At 37.3% G+C, this 18,966-nt stretch overlaps 2 protein-coding genes across 2 annotated transcripts; both read right to left on the bottom strand.

Moving 5' to 3' along the window:
• Positions 1 to 3,289: 3,289 nt before the first annotated feature.
• On the bottom strand, positions 3,290 to 17,149 carry LOC105240941 (keratin-associated protein 6-1-like). Its single transcript, XM_034655577.1, has 2 exons — positions 17,085 to 17,149; positions 3,290 to 3,895 (listed from the first exon to the last, which is right to left on the bottom strand). Exons 1-2 carry the CDS (start codon positions 17,147 to 17,149, stop codon positions 3,574 to 3,576), a joined length of 387 nt encoding a protein of 128 aa, XP_034511468.1. The 3' UTR covers positions 3,290 to 3,573.
• Positions 17,150 to 17,270: 121 nt separating this feature from the next.
• Positions 17,271 to 18,101, bottom strand: LOC105240944 (keratin-associated protein 6-2). The gene has a single exon (XM_034655614.1). It carries the CDS (start codon positions 18,099 to 18,101, stop codon positions 17,271 to 17,273), a length of 831 nt encoding a protein of 276 aa, XP_034511505.1.
• Between the last annotated feature and the right edge of the window lie 865 nt (positions 18,102 to 18,966).

Here is an 18,966-nt window from a genome sequence, read left to right on the forward strand (position 1 = left end):
GGCTCAAAGGAAGGCTCAGGAAACAATATGGAAGATTTCAAAGTTGCGATTTCCCAGAAGAATAGCTGGAGGTTAGGGCAAGAAGGTGTATCCTTATGCCCTCCACTGATCAATCACGGGAGGCTGGCTTCAGGAAATGGGTGCTGTCTTGCGTTAAGGGTGCTCTTCAGCTGAAGGGTCTCTGCCTGTAACACCCCCAGCAACTGGATAGTCATTTCTTCATTGCGAAGAGGAATAGAGTACTGTTGTACAAAGCAGTCCCAGAAGATGGGGACTGAGGATGAACGCACAACATTTAAACTTACATGTATGCTGGGGGTGATCCAGTTATAAATATTAAAAAATTTAGTATAAAGCTCTTAAGTAATCCACCTATTACCCAGGATTCTCAGTGATACAATTTTGACACTTCATACTTGAATTTTGTTCTCGGAATTTATTGTAGAACACAAAGTTGCCCCCCCCAAAAGAACACAAAGTTGCTTTGTATTTACTCAATGCTTGATTGACCTAATATTGGCACAAATTTCCTTATTTTTGGCATATCGAATGACCTTAAACTCTGTCTTAAAAATATTGGTTTTGGAAATATATAATTATTATAATTGATATAGTCAGAAAAAATAGATTGTGACTTATTTTAGTAAATAATTATCTTGCAATGTTAAAATGTATTAACGTATTAATATCATAAAATAATAAAAGGTTAAGAAGTGCTCTAGGTTTCATGAAATGCTAGATTATAACAGACAATAAATTGCAAAGTATGATGGTTTTCACTCATTGGATTCTGTATCAGAAATAAAAGCTATAAAAGACACTTAAAAAATTGGCAATGGACTATGAATTATATAATAGTATTGTTCAGGAATAATTGTGTGTGTGTGTGTGTGTGGTGAGAGACACACAGACACAGAAGGCAAGAGAGACAGAGAGCAGATAGGCAGAAAGGGGAAACCAAACTGGCAAAATACCAAAAATTGCCAAATCTAGGTGAAGAGTATTTAACTGTTCGTTATACCCCTTTCCAACTTAATTGAGGGTTTGAAATTTTTCAAAAGTAAATGCTGGGAGAAACGAATTGATATAGAGAAAAATATTATTTTTTGGAGTACTAAAATTTGCAGTGAGTCATTTCTTTAGTGCGTAAATGTAAATGACTCCAGTTTGAAAGCTTGAATATGAGCATAAAGTGTAAAAAAAGTAAAAGGGAAAATAAAAAACATAAAAAATAAAAATGAAAGAGTGTAAAAAGTATGCAACCTCTAGGTAACCCAGAAGGAAAATAAGAATACATGAATATGATATGTATGCTTGCTTCTGTATTAAGAAAACAGAAGAAAATGAAAATACTTACAAACGGGGTGACTGGGAATGGGTGGAAGGGATAAAAACGAGAGTGAGACTATTTCTGAGCATATCTCTTTATATAGTTTTGATTTCTGAACCATGGAAATACTCAATATACTTTAAAAACAGAATAAATACACCTGAAATCGAATATAAATGGAAACAAAGGAACTCTATCCATAAAATGAATAGCATAACTACTCAGGAAGAAAATTAATTCACATAAATGTTGAGCACAATATTCTGTCCATTCTTAGTGGGATCGCTTCTGATGCTTAAAACACTGCTACGAAATTTTAGCAGGTTGCTCGGGGGTATTGCTTTCAGTGTGCAATTCAGAGCGCATACTGCGCACAGGTTTGAATAGACATAACACGGGGATATTGTTGGGGCCCAGAGTTTTCACTGTAAGAGAGAAAGAAGCAACTCCAGAACGGGGTAAATTGTAAAAGAATCTTATGTTTTTCAGTTTCAGTTGGAGTTATTCATAATTTGAAGCCTTTAAAGAAGCAAACAAGCCGCCATGAATACCAAGTAGATGCTTGTTTGGGGCTGTTAGTGGTGGCATTTCACATGAAGTGAAATATTCAGAGAAGCTAACGTGTCAACCACATAGGCTCACGCTAAGGCAGTGTAACAGCAGATCTTGGAAAACTGTATTCAGTAACAGCCTGGTCTCGTGAGCCGATAATTAAGCATTTATTCCCTAACTCAAGTCAATACCCAATTTCTTTGTGTTCGATTGTTATGACCTACCAAGTAGACCAAAATGGTTTTAAAAAAATCTACCATTGCTTGAGATGGGCAAGCATAAACCATCTAAATTTTGCATAATATTAAATAGAGAATTCTAAGCTTCCAGAATAAATAGGAAAGACAAGTCTTCATAAAATAATGGTTTTAAAGGAAAAAAGGACTTTCTTCTGTGTTATGATTTTTCCAGGGATCTTAATTCCTTCCATGGCTTCAACTTTTTTACTATCTCGGACCAGTCAAAATGAATTGGGACATATCCATTAACTTACACTAAAAGGCTACTTAAACTCGTTCATGTCTAACACAAAAGCTCGAAATACTCTATCAAGAGATGATAATTACCAAGTTTACAGATACATTAGTCACAGAAAATTAGTGGAGAAACAAATGATTATGGCTACAACTGTGAAATCACATAAATCACAGAAAAAGAAATCTCGAGAAAACCGTCAAGTAGCTCTAAACTTGAATAAGTGATGGATGGTAGAAAAGGTGTCACTGAAAGAAAGCTATGCATTTCCAGACGCATAGAAGTTAGGTACAAGGGTAGGTTTAAACTTCTTTACCTCTTGCGTTGAGCAAGCAGGGGAAATGCTTCTTCTTTAAATATGACCCAAAACATTGGGGTGCCTGGGTGGCTCAGTTGTTTAAGCATCTGACTCTTGATTTCAGCTCAGGTCATGATCTCAGGGTCCTGACATCAGCGCAAAACCTGCTTGGGGTTCTCTCTTTCCCTGTCCTCTGCCCCTCCGCTGCTCATGGTTTCTCTCTCTCTCTCATAAATAAATAAGCCTCAAAACAGACTAGAATTGGAGAATTCTGTGCCAACTTTTGCATTTCTAGAGGATTCCACCATTAAGGTTTTGCTGTAAAAGCACTTGGAATATATAGTGTTTTCAGGCAATGCTTAACAAAATCGACAAATAACCTGTTTTCATCCTCACAATACACCAGCATAACACATATCAGTGCCTTACCAAAGCAGAAAAATGGGGGCTTCAAGTCTGTTCCGTCCTTAATGTTGCAAATCAAGGATTTGGTAGAACAACTGAAGTAGGAATAGTAAAACAAGACGTCTCCCCAACAAGGCAATTGTTTCCTTTAATTCATCCAGGGGGGAAAAAAAGCCAAAATGACCAATATTGGACTTTAAATGATGAGAAAGCCAGGTTTATTGCTCCAGACTGAATGAGTTTATTAGGAAATTAGAGAAATGGTTCCTGCATGAACATCAGGAGGGAGGATCTGTGGCAGCTTCATTCCAAGGAGAGACCACACAGTTCTCAGGATGAGTTTCACATGCTCCCACTTCTCATGAGTTAAATACAGGAAGGAAAAAGATTGCTGTATCCGACCGGAAGGGCTCCAGAAGGCAAGTCTTCAGCAAAGTTCAGAACGTGTGGGGCTCCGAACTGGTGAATCCCACGTCCAGGTGTGGAGGGTGCCAGTCTCCCATGGCGACCTCAGTTAGTAACAGCCAAAGCCAGAGCCGTAGCCGGAGCCACATCCATAGCCACAGACAGAGCGGGAGCCATAGCCGTAGCCACAGCCAGAGCCACAGCCATAGCCACAGCCCAGTCTGCGGAAGCCACAGCCATAGCTGGAGCCATAGCCACAGCCCAGGCCTCCATAGCCGCAGCCTCCATAGCCGCAGCCTCCATAGCCGCAGCCTCCATAACCGCAGCCTCCATAACCGCAGCCTCCATAGCCACAGCCTCCGTAGTAGCTGCCACACATGGTGTTGTTTGTTGAGGTTGTGGTTGGGTAGAGAAGGAGAAGAGAAGTGTCACTTCAGTGTGGACAACTGCCTCCTGCAGAGACCTTTTATATACCCTCGATGTGGGTGTAACCCCCCGTATATGCCATGCCATTGGCTAAATTTATGACTGATCTAATTAGTTTGTTGTTCCTCAACCAGAAAATAAGTCTTAGAGGTATTTGGGAAGCTCGCCGTGTTTGGACTCCCGCTTAGCCAATCAAGGGCTTCAACGAGACGAGGCACACTCACACCTCTGCAGCCCAGCCCCAAATTAGAATTCAACTTTAGCTCCTGTAACCATTCTTTATATCAAGAAAGAATACATTTATTAGTCTCAATCTTATTTGCTCTTGGCACTGGTTTCACTAACATTGTTAATATTTCATAAGAAAAATACTACTATTGACTCACAAATATTTCTTTTTTTGATCCAAGTTGATTGTTTTCTGCAGGAATTCAGTTCCTTTTTATACTAAAACCATAATGTATCTTTCATCCCCATTATGTTGATAATAATCCAATTAAATTTTCCAAAATACTGAGTCTGAGCAAGATGCATTACCCTTTTCTATGTGTATCAATGAGTCTAATTCCCATTTATATTTAATTTCTACCAAAGAACTACAAAATAAGTTATTCCTTGGAATCCAGTTGCTCTGCTTTTCTCTCTCTACATTCAGCGTACAATTATGCAAATAAGTATTCTCGTTAATATTAGAATTATATTCTAAGAAACTATCCAATAGGCTTAACATCGCATATTTACGTTTATCAATGTTATCACACAGAAGTCTTTTCCTTTATCAAAATACCCAGTCATGATTCTCTTTGTAACCAATCATACTGGATTCTCTGGCATAGACCTACCATTATTCTTTTTTATTCACATTAATGTGATAATTCTTCCCATTGGGAGGCACTGGAAAAGTGAACATAGTTCCATGTGACAGTTAAAAAAATACACGTTTGTGTCTTTATAAGAATGTATGTGGGGAGATGTCATTATCCACATGTCATGTGTAATCCATCAGTGTATTTCTATTATTCTAATGATATTTCTGAGTCAAACTATTATTTTTATGCATCCCCTCATGACCATAGGCCGAGACAGGGAGTAAAACTCTCTATATTTTAGTTAACTCTTCTCCATAGATTATGAGAATGAAGACAAAAGATTTTTTAAAATTTTCCAATTCATCTGACTTTTTAAGTATATCTAAGGAGACAAAAATGCCTTTTAATAATAGAATGTTTTCGTACTAAGGATCTGATCAAACACATTCGGCCTTTCATTTAGTGTGTGTTTTGAATGTTCTTTCCATGTGTGTCTTTTGGTAGCTTCATTGTTGTAAAATGGGCATATTATTGTGTCCTTTTAGTCACCATTTACTGGACTGAGATCTTAGAAGGAGAGGGCGTCTACACTGTATCGTTTTCAGATTTTCCATTCAGAAATTAAAAGTAGCCTCAACTATCACAGTCAATGAAGTAATAAGTTAGAATAAGTTTTCAGTAAAAACTAATTTAAATAACATGTTGATCAGTCTTCCTCTAGGCTAAGATCTTAGAACATCACCTGAAATTGATATTACTAAATTGCACCAGTTAAAAAAACAAACAAACTATAATTAACTTTTTTTTTTTGGTATTTGATTAATATAGCTACAAAAGACATTATTGTTTTGTGCAATACAATGTCCCTAATAATAGCATTTATGGGGTTATTTCTCTATAGAGTTTACCTCCTGGAGCTAATTTGTTTCTTCTGAAGAACCGAGCTGTCTCTCTGATCATAACTGAGAGCTTATACCCAAGGAGATTCCATTAACAATTTGTTTTCTACTGTGATTTTCTGAACCATATTTAGTTCTGAAGTACATTCCATGATCCAAAGCAGAATGAAACAACCCTTCTTGTGTCCTTGGTCCTTTCCAGCTACTCTCCCATTTTCTTCTGTTTCATTGCATAACTTCACATCTATTTCCATGGTAGCTTTCTCTTTACAACTTTCCTCACACCTTTCGGTCTTTGGTCCTCACCACTCCACCAAAACATTCCTGCGGGGATCACCAACACTCCAATCTTGTCAAAGCCAGAGAGCCAGTCTTCATTTTACTAAGATTCTGAGTAGCATTCAAATTGACCAGTTTCTCTTTTCATTCCTGAAAGACTCCCCGACACTTACCTACAACCTACTGCACACATTGGATTTAATTCCAGTATCAGTAGGTGCTCCTTTTAATATCCTTTTTCTTTTGTCTTCTTCAGATCTTGTTTTCAAATGTGAGGGTGCCCAGCTAGGTGTTTGCCCTGCCTGTAGTTTACGTTTAAACACTTTTTTTTTAAATTGTTTTTTTCTTTTAACTCCAGTGTAGAGAACACAGAGTCTGTGTTATATTAGTTTTGTAGTATTCAATATAGTATTTAAACTAGAGCAATTCAGTAATGTGGCGGGATACAAAATCAATGCTCAGAAATCAGTTGCATTTCTATACACGAATAATGAGACTGAAGAAAGAGAAATTAGGGAATCCATCCCATTTACAATAGCACCAAAAACCATACGTTACCTTGGAATTAACTTAACCAGAGACATAAAGGATCTATATTCTAGAAACTATAAATCACTCTTGAAAGACTTTGAAGAAGACAAAAAAGATGGAAAAAATATTCCATGCTCATGGATCGGAAGAATTAACATAGTTAAAATGTCCAGGTTACCCAGAGCAATCTACACTTTCAATGCTATCCCAATCAAAATACCAATGACATTTTTCAAAAAGCTGGAACAAATAGTCCTTAAATTTGTATGGAACCAGAAAAGGCCCCGAATTGCCAAGGAACTGTTGAAAAGGAAAAACAAACCCGGGGGCATCATAATCCCGGATTTTGAGCTGTACTACAAAGCTGTGATCACAAAGACAGCATGGTACTGGCACAAAAACAGACCCATAGACCAATGGAACAGAATACAGAACCCAGAAATGGAGCCTCGGCTCTTTGGGCAACTAATCTTTGATAAAGCAGGAAAAAACATCCGATGGAAAAAAGACAGTCTCTTCAATAAATGGTGCTGGGAAAATTGGACAGCTACATGCAAAAGAATGAAACTTGACCACTCTCTCACACCATACACAAAGATAAACTCCAAATGGATGAAAGACCTCGATGTGAGACAGGAATCCATCAAAATCCTGGAGAAGAACATAGGCAGCAACCTCTACATCGGCCAAAGCAACCTTTCTCATGACACGTCTCCAAAGGCAAGAGAAACAAAAGATAAAATGAACTTGTGGGACTTCATCAAGATAAAAAGCTTCTGCACAGCCAAGGAAGCAGTCAAAAAAACTAAGATGCAGCCCACGGAATGGGAGAATATATTTGCAAATGATGCTACAGATAAAAGACTGGTATCCAAGATCTACAAAGAACTTCTCAAACTNTCAAACTCAATATATGAGAAACAAATAAACAAATCATAAAATGGGCAGAAGATATGAACAGACACTTTTTCAATGATGACATACAAATGGCTAACAGACACATGAAAAAATGTTCAAAATCATTAGCCATCAGGGAAATTCAAATCGAAACCACACTGAGATACCATCTTACGCCAGATAGAATGGGAAAAATTGACAAGGCAAGAAGCAACAATTGCTGGAGAGGATGTGGAGAAAGGGGATCCCTCCTACATTGTTGGTGGGAATGCAAGTTGGTACAGCCACTCTGGAAAACAGTGTGGAGGTCCCTTAAAAAGTTAAAAATTGAACTACCCTATGACCCAGCCATTGCAATGCTGGGTATTTACCCCAAAGAGACAGATGTAGTGCAGAGAAGGGCCATATGCATCCCAATGTTCATAGCAGCATTGTCCACAATAGCTAAATCGTGGAAGGAGCCGAGATGTCCTTCAACAGATGACTGGATTAAGAAGTTGTGGTCCATATATACAATGGAATACTATTCAGCTATCAAAAAGAATGAATTCTCAACATTTGCTGCAACATGGACGGCACTGGAGGAGATAATGCTAAGTGAAATAAGTCAAGAAGAGAAAGACAATTATCATATGATTTCTCTCATCTATGGAACATAAGAACTAGGAAGATCGGTAGGGGAAGAAAGGGATAAAGAAAGGGGGGTATTCAGAAGGGGGAATGAAGCATGAGAGACTATGGACTGGGAAACAAACTGAGCTTCAGAGGGGAGGGGGGTGGGGGAATGGGATTGGCTGGTGATGGCTAGTAAGGAGGGCACGCATTGCATGGTGCACTGGGTGTTATACGCAACTAATGAAGCATCGAACTTTACATAAAAAACCAGGGATGTACTGTATGATGACTAACATAATATAATAAAAATAAAAAATAAAAATAAAAATCAAAAAAAAATAAATAAATTTTCTTTCAGGATTACTTTGGATACATTATTCTAGCCAATTAATCTCAATTCACATTTCCAATTCTGGTTGTATCCAAATGATCACTTGACATCTCTTAGATTAACAGTCATCAAAAATGTAATAAAATTAAATTCTAGATTCTTCATTACCCCAATTCTTTCTTTCTTTCTTTCTTTCTTTCTTTCTTTCTTTCTTTCTTTCTTTCTTTCTTTCTTCCTTCCTTTCTTTCCTTTCTTTCCTTCTCTCTTTCTTTTACTTTCTTTCTTTCTTTTTTTTTTTTTCCTACATCTTAAAGCATACTAGACATAAGTCAGATGAAGTTCCTCCCCATGGTTTATCCTTTACTGCCTTTCCACATTAAGGTTGCTGGATTGCATTGGATACCCAGTTAAATTTGAATTTCAGAATGTTGAAATTCAGAATACTGAATTTCCTAAATATTACACGGGATATGCATATACAAAAAAAATGTTTATCTGAAAATCAAATTTTTATTTCCTATATCTAGTAACCCAAAGCTTAGAAACACAGCCTTTATGGGCTGCCCGGTTACAGCTTTGACCAGATCTATGAGTGTCTCTTGGAACACTCTTCCTCTCTTTATAGTATACAGAAATTAGTAGTCTTTTTGTTCTTCAGATGTACCAAATTTGTTTCCAACTTAAAACTTCTGCTTGGGGGTTGCTGATACCTTGAAAGTGATAGCAAAAATGGCTAGGACCTTTTCTTCCCTTCCCTTGACCATCCAGGTTGAAGTAATCTCTCACCAGGGCTCTTTTTAAATTTACCTTACCTTGCCTTGATTTGTTATCGCTATCAGAAATGATCTCCTTCACGTGTCATATTTGCTTTCAAATATCTGCCTGCATTTCCTGCCCTTGCTCAGTCTAGAATTTAAGCTCCATAACAATAGGGAGCTTGTCTGTCCTGTTCACTGCTCCATTTCCACCACTCACAGTAGTGCCTAACAGGTAATTGAGTCTTGCATGCATGAAAAGATTAATAAATGGCCAAATCAAAGCAATCAAATAGCATTTTAAAATTCTTTAATTTTGAAAATAATTTCAGTTACCAAAAGCTGCAAAAAATATATAGAACATTCCCATATACCGTTCACCCACTTACACAACTATGTTAACACCTTTCATAATCAAGTACTAAGAATCAAAACTAAGAAATTAACCTTGCACAATATTCGTAACTAATATATACATTTTATTTGGGTTTGCCATTTTTTTCACTAGTGTACTTTTTCTGATCCAGGACCCAATTCAAGATCTTACTCGGCATTTGACTGTCTTATCTCTATAGTCTCCCCCGAATTGGTGACAGTTTCTGTCTTTTCTTAACTTTTATGGCATTAACAGTTTAAAAAGTCAAGTGTTATGTAGTATGTTGCTCAATTTGGGTTTGTTTGTTTACTTATAACAAAGTTGAGGCTAGACATTTGGGGCAAGAATACCAAAAGAGGCATACCTATTTCATTGTGTCATAGCACGAGTTACATGATGTCAGTAAATCTTTAAAAGTTTCTGGAATATATTTTTAAGCTCAACTTACTAATACAGTAATTATAGACATGGTCCATGGATTTAAACTTCAGGGATTCTACCATGGTTTTTGATCATGTACAAAATGATAGATGCATATACATGTGAAGTATAAACCAAAGTGGCTAATACTGCTCCATAAAAAAACACAAAAACCCACAATAAAACACATTAATCATTCAGATATTTACAACCGAAGCTTGCCATGTCTTTTCTATGTAGTCTATGTGACTTCTGCCGTGTCTTCTCCACAAATTTTCCAACCTTCCTTACATCTTTGAAACCCTACTTTTACTCCCAAGGGTGCGTATATGCAGCTAGGAAGGAGGATGTTATTAAAGGAAAAAGAATTTTGAAGTGGAACATGTACGGGTTATATGATCTCATGGTAGCTAGTAATATAGTTTAGATCTCACATCGGGAGTAAACAAGTCACAAAAGTAGGAGAAAACCCTTTCATTAAAGGCACATGATTTCATGACAAGCATCCTGACACACAGCAAAATTGTCTTGGATATATTGGTTATGAGGAACTCTTAAGATGGTTAGAAGGCCAATTAGTTTGAAGTGTGAATCCAGTAGTGCTTGTGGTTTGCCCTACATACCAGTCAGTTGGTATATCAGGCCCTGTATAGATTATAAAGTTAAAATCCTAGAAATTGATTCTGCTGTTCAACTGAGACTTCCCCTTACACTGTGAGCTTCTACAACAGCCACTATGGTGGCCTGGGCTGTGGCTATGGATGTGGTTATGGTGGCTATCAAAATGCCTCTTACCGTCCATGCTGCTATGGAGGATGCTGGTCTTCTGGCTTCTTCTGAGAAATTCTAAATTACTGATTTGTTTAGGAAATTTTCCTATGAGGTCCTATATGTATCCCCTGCATTATTTTACAGTAACCATGTTATTGTCTGTTCAAATAATGACTGTCAAATCTTAGACTACCATGTAACGTAAGAACTTTTTTGATTGAAATCACGTGTTTTCAACAATTGAGAAAAATATTCATTTGATCTTTACTATTGCATGATTGAACACAAACAATATTCACCATTTCCATTTGGGAAAAATGTCTAAATTCATTTTTCATTAAAAGTAGTGTTTGCAGGGCACCTGGGTGGCTCAGTTGGTTAAGCGTCTGCCTTTGGCTCAGGTCATGATCCCAGGCTCCTGGGATCGAGTCCCACATCAGGCTCCCTGCTCAGCAGGGAGTCTGCTTCTCCCTCTGCCCACTGCCATCCCCCGCTTGTGCTCTTTCCTGTGCACACTTTCTCTCTCAAATAAATAAATAAAATATTTTAATTAAAAAAAAGTAGTGTTTGATACCCACAACAGTTTGTGCATATTTATTTATTTAGATTTCTTCTGTGCGTGTGTGTGTGTGTGTGTGTGTGTGTGTGGTTGTTGACCCTTTTGGTTAGATGTGTGGTTGAATAGAGTTATTCATATAGTGCATTAATTTTTTATTTGTTTTGTTTTATTATAATTCCAGTATAGTTAACATACAGTGTCATACTTGTTTTAGGTGAACAATATCGTGATTCAACAATTTCATACCACCCAGTGCTCATCACAGCAAGTGTGCTCCTTAATCCCCTCACCTATTTCACCCATCCCCCCATCCACCTTCCCTCTGGTAACTATCAGTTTGTTCTCAACAGTTACTGTTTCTTGGCTTATTTCTCTCTCTCTCTCTCTCTCTCTTTTTTTTTTTTTTTTTTTGTTTATTTTGTTTCTTAAATTCCATGTATGAGTGAAATCATACGGTATTTGTCTTTTACTGACTTATTTCACTTAGCATTATACTTTCTAGCTGCATCCATGTCTTTGCAAATGCAAAGATTTCATTCTTTTTTTATGGCTGAATAATATCCTGTTGTATATCTATACCACATCTTCTTTATCCATTCATCTATCCATAAACACCTGGGGTGTTCCCATAATTTGGCTATTGTAAGTAATGCAGCCATAAACACAGGGGTGCTTTATCTTTTTGAATTAGTGTTTTTGTATTTTTCAGGTGAATACTCAGTAGTGAAATTACTAGATCATATGGTAGTTCTATTTTTAACTTTTTGAAGAAACTCCATACTGTTTTCCAGAGTGGCTGTACCAGTTTGCATTCCCACCAACAGTGCATGAGTGTTCATTTTTCTCCACATCTTCACCAATACTTGTGGTTTCTTTTGTTTTTGATTTTAGCCATTCTGACAGGTGTGAGGTGATATCTCATTGCAGTTTGGATTTGCATTTTTCTGTTGATGGGTGATGTTGAGCATTTCTTGATGTGTCTGTTGGCTATCCTTAGGTCTTCTTTGGAGAAATGTCTGTTCATGTCTTCTGCCAATTTTAAATCGGATTATTTGTTCTTTTGGTGTTGAGTTGTATAAATTTTTGACATATTTTGATACTAATTCTTTATTGGATATGTCATTTGCAAATATCTTCTCCCATTCAGTAGGTTGTCTTTTAGATTTTTCTGATTGTTTCCTTTGCTATGCAGAAGATTTTTATTTTGAGGTAGTCCTAATAATTTCATTTTGCTTTTGTTTCCTTTGCTTCAGGAGACATATCTAGAAAAATGTTTGTACGACTAATGTCAAAGACATTACTGGCTGTTCTCTCTTCTAGGATTTTTATAATTTCAGGTCTCATATTTAGTCCCTTAATCCATTTTGAGTTTATTTTTGTATATGATGTAAGAAAGTGGTCCAGTTTCATTCTTCGACATGTGGCTGGCCAGTTTTCCCAAGACCATTTGTTGAAGAGACTTTTTCCCATTGCATATTCTTTCCTCCTTTGTCAAATATTAATTGATCATATAATTATGGGTTTATTTCCGGGCTTTCTATTCTGTTCCATTGATTAAGGTGTCTACTTTCGTGCCAGTACCATACTGTTTTGATTACTATAGCTTTGTAAATAACTTAAAGTTAGGAATTGTGATACCTCCAGTTTTGTTTTTCTTTTTCAAGTTTGCTTTGGTTATTCAGGGTCTTTTGTGGTTCATACAAATTTTAGTATTATTTGTTCTAGTCCTGTGAAAAATACTGAAGAAGATATAGAATTTGAAGTTTATTTCAGTGAAGTTTTCAAGAGGCGAATCTCTGCTTGCATCTTGGAAATCATCTGCTTGCCTGTTTTGTAACAAGGCAGTGGTTTATGTGGACAAAAATTATGTAAATTTAAGTCTGATCCAAAACATAGGCGAAGTGTATCCCTGACCCTAATAATCTGTTCAGTAAAGCTGTTTATAATAACTTCCCTTAATTCACTCAATTTATTACTACTAAATAACAATAATGTCAGCAATAATAAAATATAAATCAGTAATATCTGTCAGTATTTTAGGAAGTAATGGTGGAATTTGGTAAAATTCAGACTGACAATAGGTCCATCAAAATTACTTTCTGAATAGAGACCAGATTATGAGGGTGGCCAAAATCCTAACCTGCCCCCAAATGCATGTTTTCTAAAAGCATCTAGCCAAGAGAATTAGGTAGATATGTTTTCTTCGATAAGCTGAAGATAGCACATGGGACTATGTGCAATTTCAATTATTTTAAATTCATTGGCTCTTGTTTTTGGCCTAACATATGATCTATCTTGGAGAACATTCTATATGTGTACTTAAAAGAAACTTGTGTTTTCTTGCAATTGGGTAAAATGCTGTCTAGAGGAGTGTTAGTTTCTAGCTGGTTTATAGTGTTTTTTTCCAAGTTTATGTATATTATAACCTTTTATGTAGTTGCTGTATCCATTATTCAAAGTGAGATTTTGACACCTTCAATTATTATTAATGCAGTCCTTTTTTTTTTCTTTCAATTCTGTCAATTTTTTTGATTTGTTTATTTTGGTGCTCTGTTGTTAGCACCAAGTGGATTTAACACCAGTGCATACATTATATCTTTCTGAAAGATTACCCTACTTATCTCAAAATGTCTCCCTTTATCTCTATTAAATGTTTTTGGCTTAAAAGTATATTTAATCTGATATTGTTATAGCCACTCCAGCTTTCTTAATAGTTGCTATTTGCATAATATGTATATGTATTTCCATTCTTTTACTTTCAAGTCTTTTATTTCAAGAGAATTTGATTGTTGAAACATTTTTGTGACAGTTACTGTAAAATTTGTATTATACAAATGGAAAACCTGATTAGTGTTAGGGTCAGTTAATTATCTTTTCTCATTCAAGTTGTAATTTTCTTGTTTCTTGGTATGATGGGTATGATAGTAATTTTGTGTATTAGAAGCATCTTGATCCTATTAAATTCCACAATACAGATGAAATGGAAAATTTCCTTTAAATATTCAAATTACCAAAATTGACCCCAATCTGAGTAACACTGTATCTAATAAAGAGAAGGAATTAATTAAAAATGCTTTTCCAAAAAGAAAACTCTAAGTCTAGGTGTCTTCCCTGAAAAATTCTATTAAATATTTATGCCACATTCTTACGTGTAACTTAAGAAAATGGCAGAAGCCTTGGTACTTGAACCCCAATCTTTTTTCTCCAGAAGTGATACTGAGCAGAGGTATGTTACACTTATATTTTTTTTTCTTTTTGTTTTTGTTTTTTTAGTATTTAATTTTCATACCCAAAACACAGAAACTGTTTTTATGAAGAATTCATATGTCCATCTCTATCTTTATTTCTATCTGTATCATCTATCTATCAATGAGATGTAGATAGAAACACACTAAAAATGGAAGACTTTAATATACCACTCTCACAAAACAGAATCAAGTAGAAAAAGTAAGTAAGCAGAGGAAACATCTAAGCAATATAATTAATAAAAGGTAGCTTTTATGGATATATATACACCTCTTCACTGATAGTACAGGATAAACTTTCTCAAGCTTCTCCTGAAAATATGCAAAAATTATTCATATATTAAATCACAAAGAAAAAAATAAATGTTTAAAGTAAAAATACTGCTCACTCTCTGATTTCTATCCAATAAAGCTAAAAATTGTTTGTTTTTTTAATTTTTTTTATTATGTTATGTTAGTCACCATACAGTACATCATTAGTTTTTGATGTAATGTTTCATGGTTTGTTGTTTGCTTATAACACCCAGTGCTCCATGCAATGCATGCCCTCTTTAATACCCATCACTGGGCTAGCCCATTAAAAATTGTTAACAAAAACAAAGAACAGAAAATTTCTTCACCTGGAAAGTAAATCTTTGGTTAAACAACTCTCCTGTGAAAAAGGAAATATAATATGAGATTACAGTATTTTATTTTATTTTTTAAAAGATTTATTTATTTGAGATAGAGAAAGAGAGCACAAACAAGCACCGGGGGGGGGGAGGGGCAGACAGAATCTCAAGCAGACTCCCCACTGAGTGTGGAGCCTGACACAGGTTCAATCCCCTGAGATCACGACCTGAGCTGAAACCAAGAGTTGAATGCTCAACTCACTGAGCCACCCAGGTGCCCCAGGTTATAGCATTTTAAAATAAATAGCAGTAATGAAAATAGTAGTTAATAGAATGAAAAAAATTCAAGCAGTAATTAGAGAAAAAATCATAGTACTAAACACTTTTTGTCAGTGAAAATGAAAGAAATAACATAAATAACTTAACATCCCAGTTAAGAAAAACTTCATAAAGAACAACTAAGCAAACCAAAGAAAGTACAAGGAAACACTTTAAATAAATAATAAAAAACAGATAAGCAGAAATTAATGAAGTAGAGAAAAGACAGAAAAAGTTTTTAAATGATTCAAAATGCTATTATTTGAAAAGGTTGACATTTCTAAATCACTTGCTAATTTGGTCAAGGGTAAAAGGGAAAAGGCATATGCAAAATAAATAGCAAGAAAGAAAGAAATATGTAAACAAGAAGTTTTTAAATTATATAAATTTACTTAGCTGATTTTTATGGATATAGATTTGAAAACTTACGTTCTTAGGGGAATACCATTACATTTAGAAATTATAAAGAGATTAATTTTCATAGAACAAACAGAAAAGTAAAGAAATGACCCACAAAAAATTCCAGATCCAGATATTTTTCTCAGTGAAATTCTACCAAATCTTTAGAGACAAAATACTCTGAATGTGCTATAAATTGTTCCAGAGCATCGGAGGTGAATGAAAACTTCTCATTTCCTATTAGGAAGGATGTACACCATCGATATTGGTGGTAGACAGATAATTATGATTTCTGCCTCTGTATGTCAATGCCTTGTATGATCCCCTCTTTTTGAGTGTGAGCAAAACTTGTGATTTACCTCTAATAAATAAAATATAGCAAAGGTAGTAAAATATGTATCAACATGTCTATGTGATTATGTTGCATAAAATCGTATGGAATTGTAGCACCTTTCTTGTTGGAGTCTCTCTCCCCTTCCTGCCTGGCTATGAGAAATCCAGCAACCGTATGTGGGAATCCACATGGCAAGGGGCTATGGGCAGCTTTGGAGCTGAGGGTAGTCTCCTGCAGACATTCTGCAAAGGCCTCTTGCCACAGTTAATGTCAAGCAACAGTTAATGTTGAGGAATTGAATTTTGCTAAGTATGTGAGCTTGAAGAAAGACCCTTTCTTAGTTGAGACCCAGATGAGATCAAACACCTGGCAAACATCTTGGTTACTGAATTGTGAGACCTGAAACTGTCTGAAATGCTATTTTTACCTAGTTATTATGGCCCAGTGTATGTGCCAAATGGTTTTAGTCTACTACTACCTTAAGAAGTAATAGACTATAAAAATATTCCTTAGGTTGTTTCTTTTATTAAAATATTTTTTTAAAGATTCAAAGTAGAGAAGAATATTACCACATCCATGAATATAAAATTGGGAAGTTATTATTTTTCTTAATTATTTACCATATACTGCACGAAGCTTAATTTATAATTCATAAAATAATATTGCATTTGTTGTGAAGAGTTACCCAACATAACAAATATTATTCCCTCAGTACCAGAGGAGGAAACAGAAGTTTACCAAAAATAAATTACTTTCCTAAGAACCATTGACAAAGGAATTGGTCAAGAAGCTGACCTAGAAAATATTAGGGAAATAGCTCCCTAAGGAGATCGTTGTTCACTTTCTTGTAAACTGAAACCAAAAAATTTCAGTAAGACATTTGGGACGTCAAATGACTGACATAAAACCAGGGTTACTGTTTGGATTGAACAAGTTTATTAGGTCAACACAGAAACGAGCTCCAGCCTGAATATCATTGAGGCAGTTGCTCTGACACCATCATCCTGATGAAAACAGAACTGCGGGGGTCACAGGTGAATTTCACCATCTCCCACTTCCTGCGTTAATTCGGGGAATCTGTAGGTTAGGCTGTAGGCGACAACGGACCATGCTAGACTTTCAGCATGCAGGCTATCATCACCCAAGGGAAAGGCTCAGAACGTGTGGGGCTCCGAACTGGTGAATCCCACGACCAGGTGTGGAGGGTGACAGTCTCCCCTGGTGACCTCAGTTAGTAGCAGCCAAAGCCAGAGCCGTAGCCGGAGCCACATCCATAGCCACAGAGCGAGTGGGAGCGATATCCGTAGCCACAGCCAGAGCCACAGCCGTAGCCACAGCCAGAGCCACAGCCGTAGCCACAGCCCAGTCTGCGGAAGCCACAGCCATAGCTGGAGCCATAGCCACAGCCCAGGCCTCCATAGCCGCAGCCTCCATAGCCGCAGCCTCCATAGCCGCAGCCTCCATAGCCGCAGCCTCCATAGCCGCAGCCTCCATAGCCGCAGCCTCCATAGCCGCAGCCTCCATAGCCGCAGCCTCCATAGCCGCAGCCTCCATAGCCGCAGCCTCCATAGCCGCAGCCTCCATAGCCGCAGCCTCCATAGCCGCAGCCTCCATAGCCGCAGCCTCCATAGCCGCAGCCTCCATAGCCGCAGCCTCCATAGCCGCAGCCTCCATAGCCGCAGCCTCCATAGCCGCAGCCTCCATAGCCGCAGCCTCCATAGCCGCAGCCTCCATAGCCGCAGCCTCCATAGCCGCAGCCTCCATAGCCGCAGCCTCCATAGCCGCAGCCTCCATAGCCGCAGCCTCCATAGCCGCAGCCTCCATAGCCGCAGCCTCCATAGCCGCAGCCTCCATAGCCGCAGCCTCCATAGCCGCAGCCTCCATAGCCGCAGCCTCCATAGCCGCAGCCTCCATAGCCGCAGCCTCCATAGCCGCAGCCTCCATAGCCGCAGCCTCCATAGCCGCAGCCTCCATAGCCGCAGCCTCCATAGCCGCAGCCTCCATAGCCGCAGCCTCCATAGCCGCAGCCCCCGCAGGAGTTTCCGTAGTAGCTGCCACACATGGTGTTGGTTGTTGAGGTTGTGCTTGGGTAGAGAAGGAGAGGAGAAGTGTTACTTCAGTGTGGATTTCTCCTTGCTGAGGGCCTTTTATATGCCTCAGGATGAGGGGGCCCCACCACATGTGCTCATGTCCTTGGCTATTTTTATGCCTCATCTAATTAGCGTGTTGTTTCACGACCAGAGCCGAACGCCTGAAGGCATTCAGGAGGATTGCTTTAACCAACTGAAGACCTTTAATAAGATGGTAGAGTCACACTTACAAAGCTCTCTTTCATAACAAATCTTCACCTTAAAATTCTATAACCAGGTACCATATAACACAGGGAACGTTTTCAATGATTTCAATTGACTTGCTTTTGACCATAATTCTTTTTTCTCTTTGACCTTCTAAAATTATATTGCCCTCCATAGTACAGTTTTAACTCTGGTTCTAGGCCAGAGTCAGATAGTGTTGTGTGGCTTAAGTAACAGTGATGAGATTAAAGAATAGAATGAAGATTAAAGTAGAGTAGGAAGGGAATTTGGGAGACCCTCTGTATCTCATTCAGCTCTGTCCTAATTATCAGAGGATTGAGGACGCAAAATCTTTATGTCACTGACTTCATCTGCCTTGATAAGAAACTCAAATAAGGAAATTGGATTTTAACACAAACAAACCAACAAATGGAATAATTTTTTATCCACTCAAAATGTTTCCCTCTAAATATGTGTCTTTGTGAGTATATTTTTGTAAATAAAATATATAAACACATTATTGTGACAAAATGTTATGTAGTGTCCTTCTTGGTAGAAACATTATTAGCAGACAGATCTTGACTACATCAGTGTAATTTCTCCCACACAGAAAATGAAATTTTCCCTGTGGAA

Source organism: Ailuropoda melanoleuca, chromosome 1 (genome assembly GCF_002007445.2).
Source record: "Ailuropoda melanoleuca isolate Jingjing chromosome 1, ASM200744v2, whole genome shotgun sequence".
NCBI lineage: Eukaryota > Metazoa > Chordata > Mammalia > Carnivora > Ursidae > Ailuropoda > Ailuropoda melanoleuca.

What these genes read in the sequence shown, in the direction of transcription:
- LOC105240941 (XM_034655577.1), bottom strand. Translation starts at nt 17,149, where the DNA reads ATGGTCCGTTGTCGCCTACAGCCTAACCTACAGATTCCCCGAATTAAC. An exon ending in AACGCAGGAAGTGGGAGATG is followed by an intron (nt 3,896 to 17,084) that starts GTGAAATTCACC and finishes TCCACACTGAAG; the next exon opens with TGACACTTCTCTTCTCCTTC.
- LOC105240944 (XM_034655614.1), bottom strand. Translation starts at nt 18,101, where the DNA reads ATGTGTGGCAGCTACTACGGAAACTCCTGCGGGGGCTGCGGCTATGGA.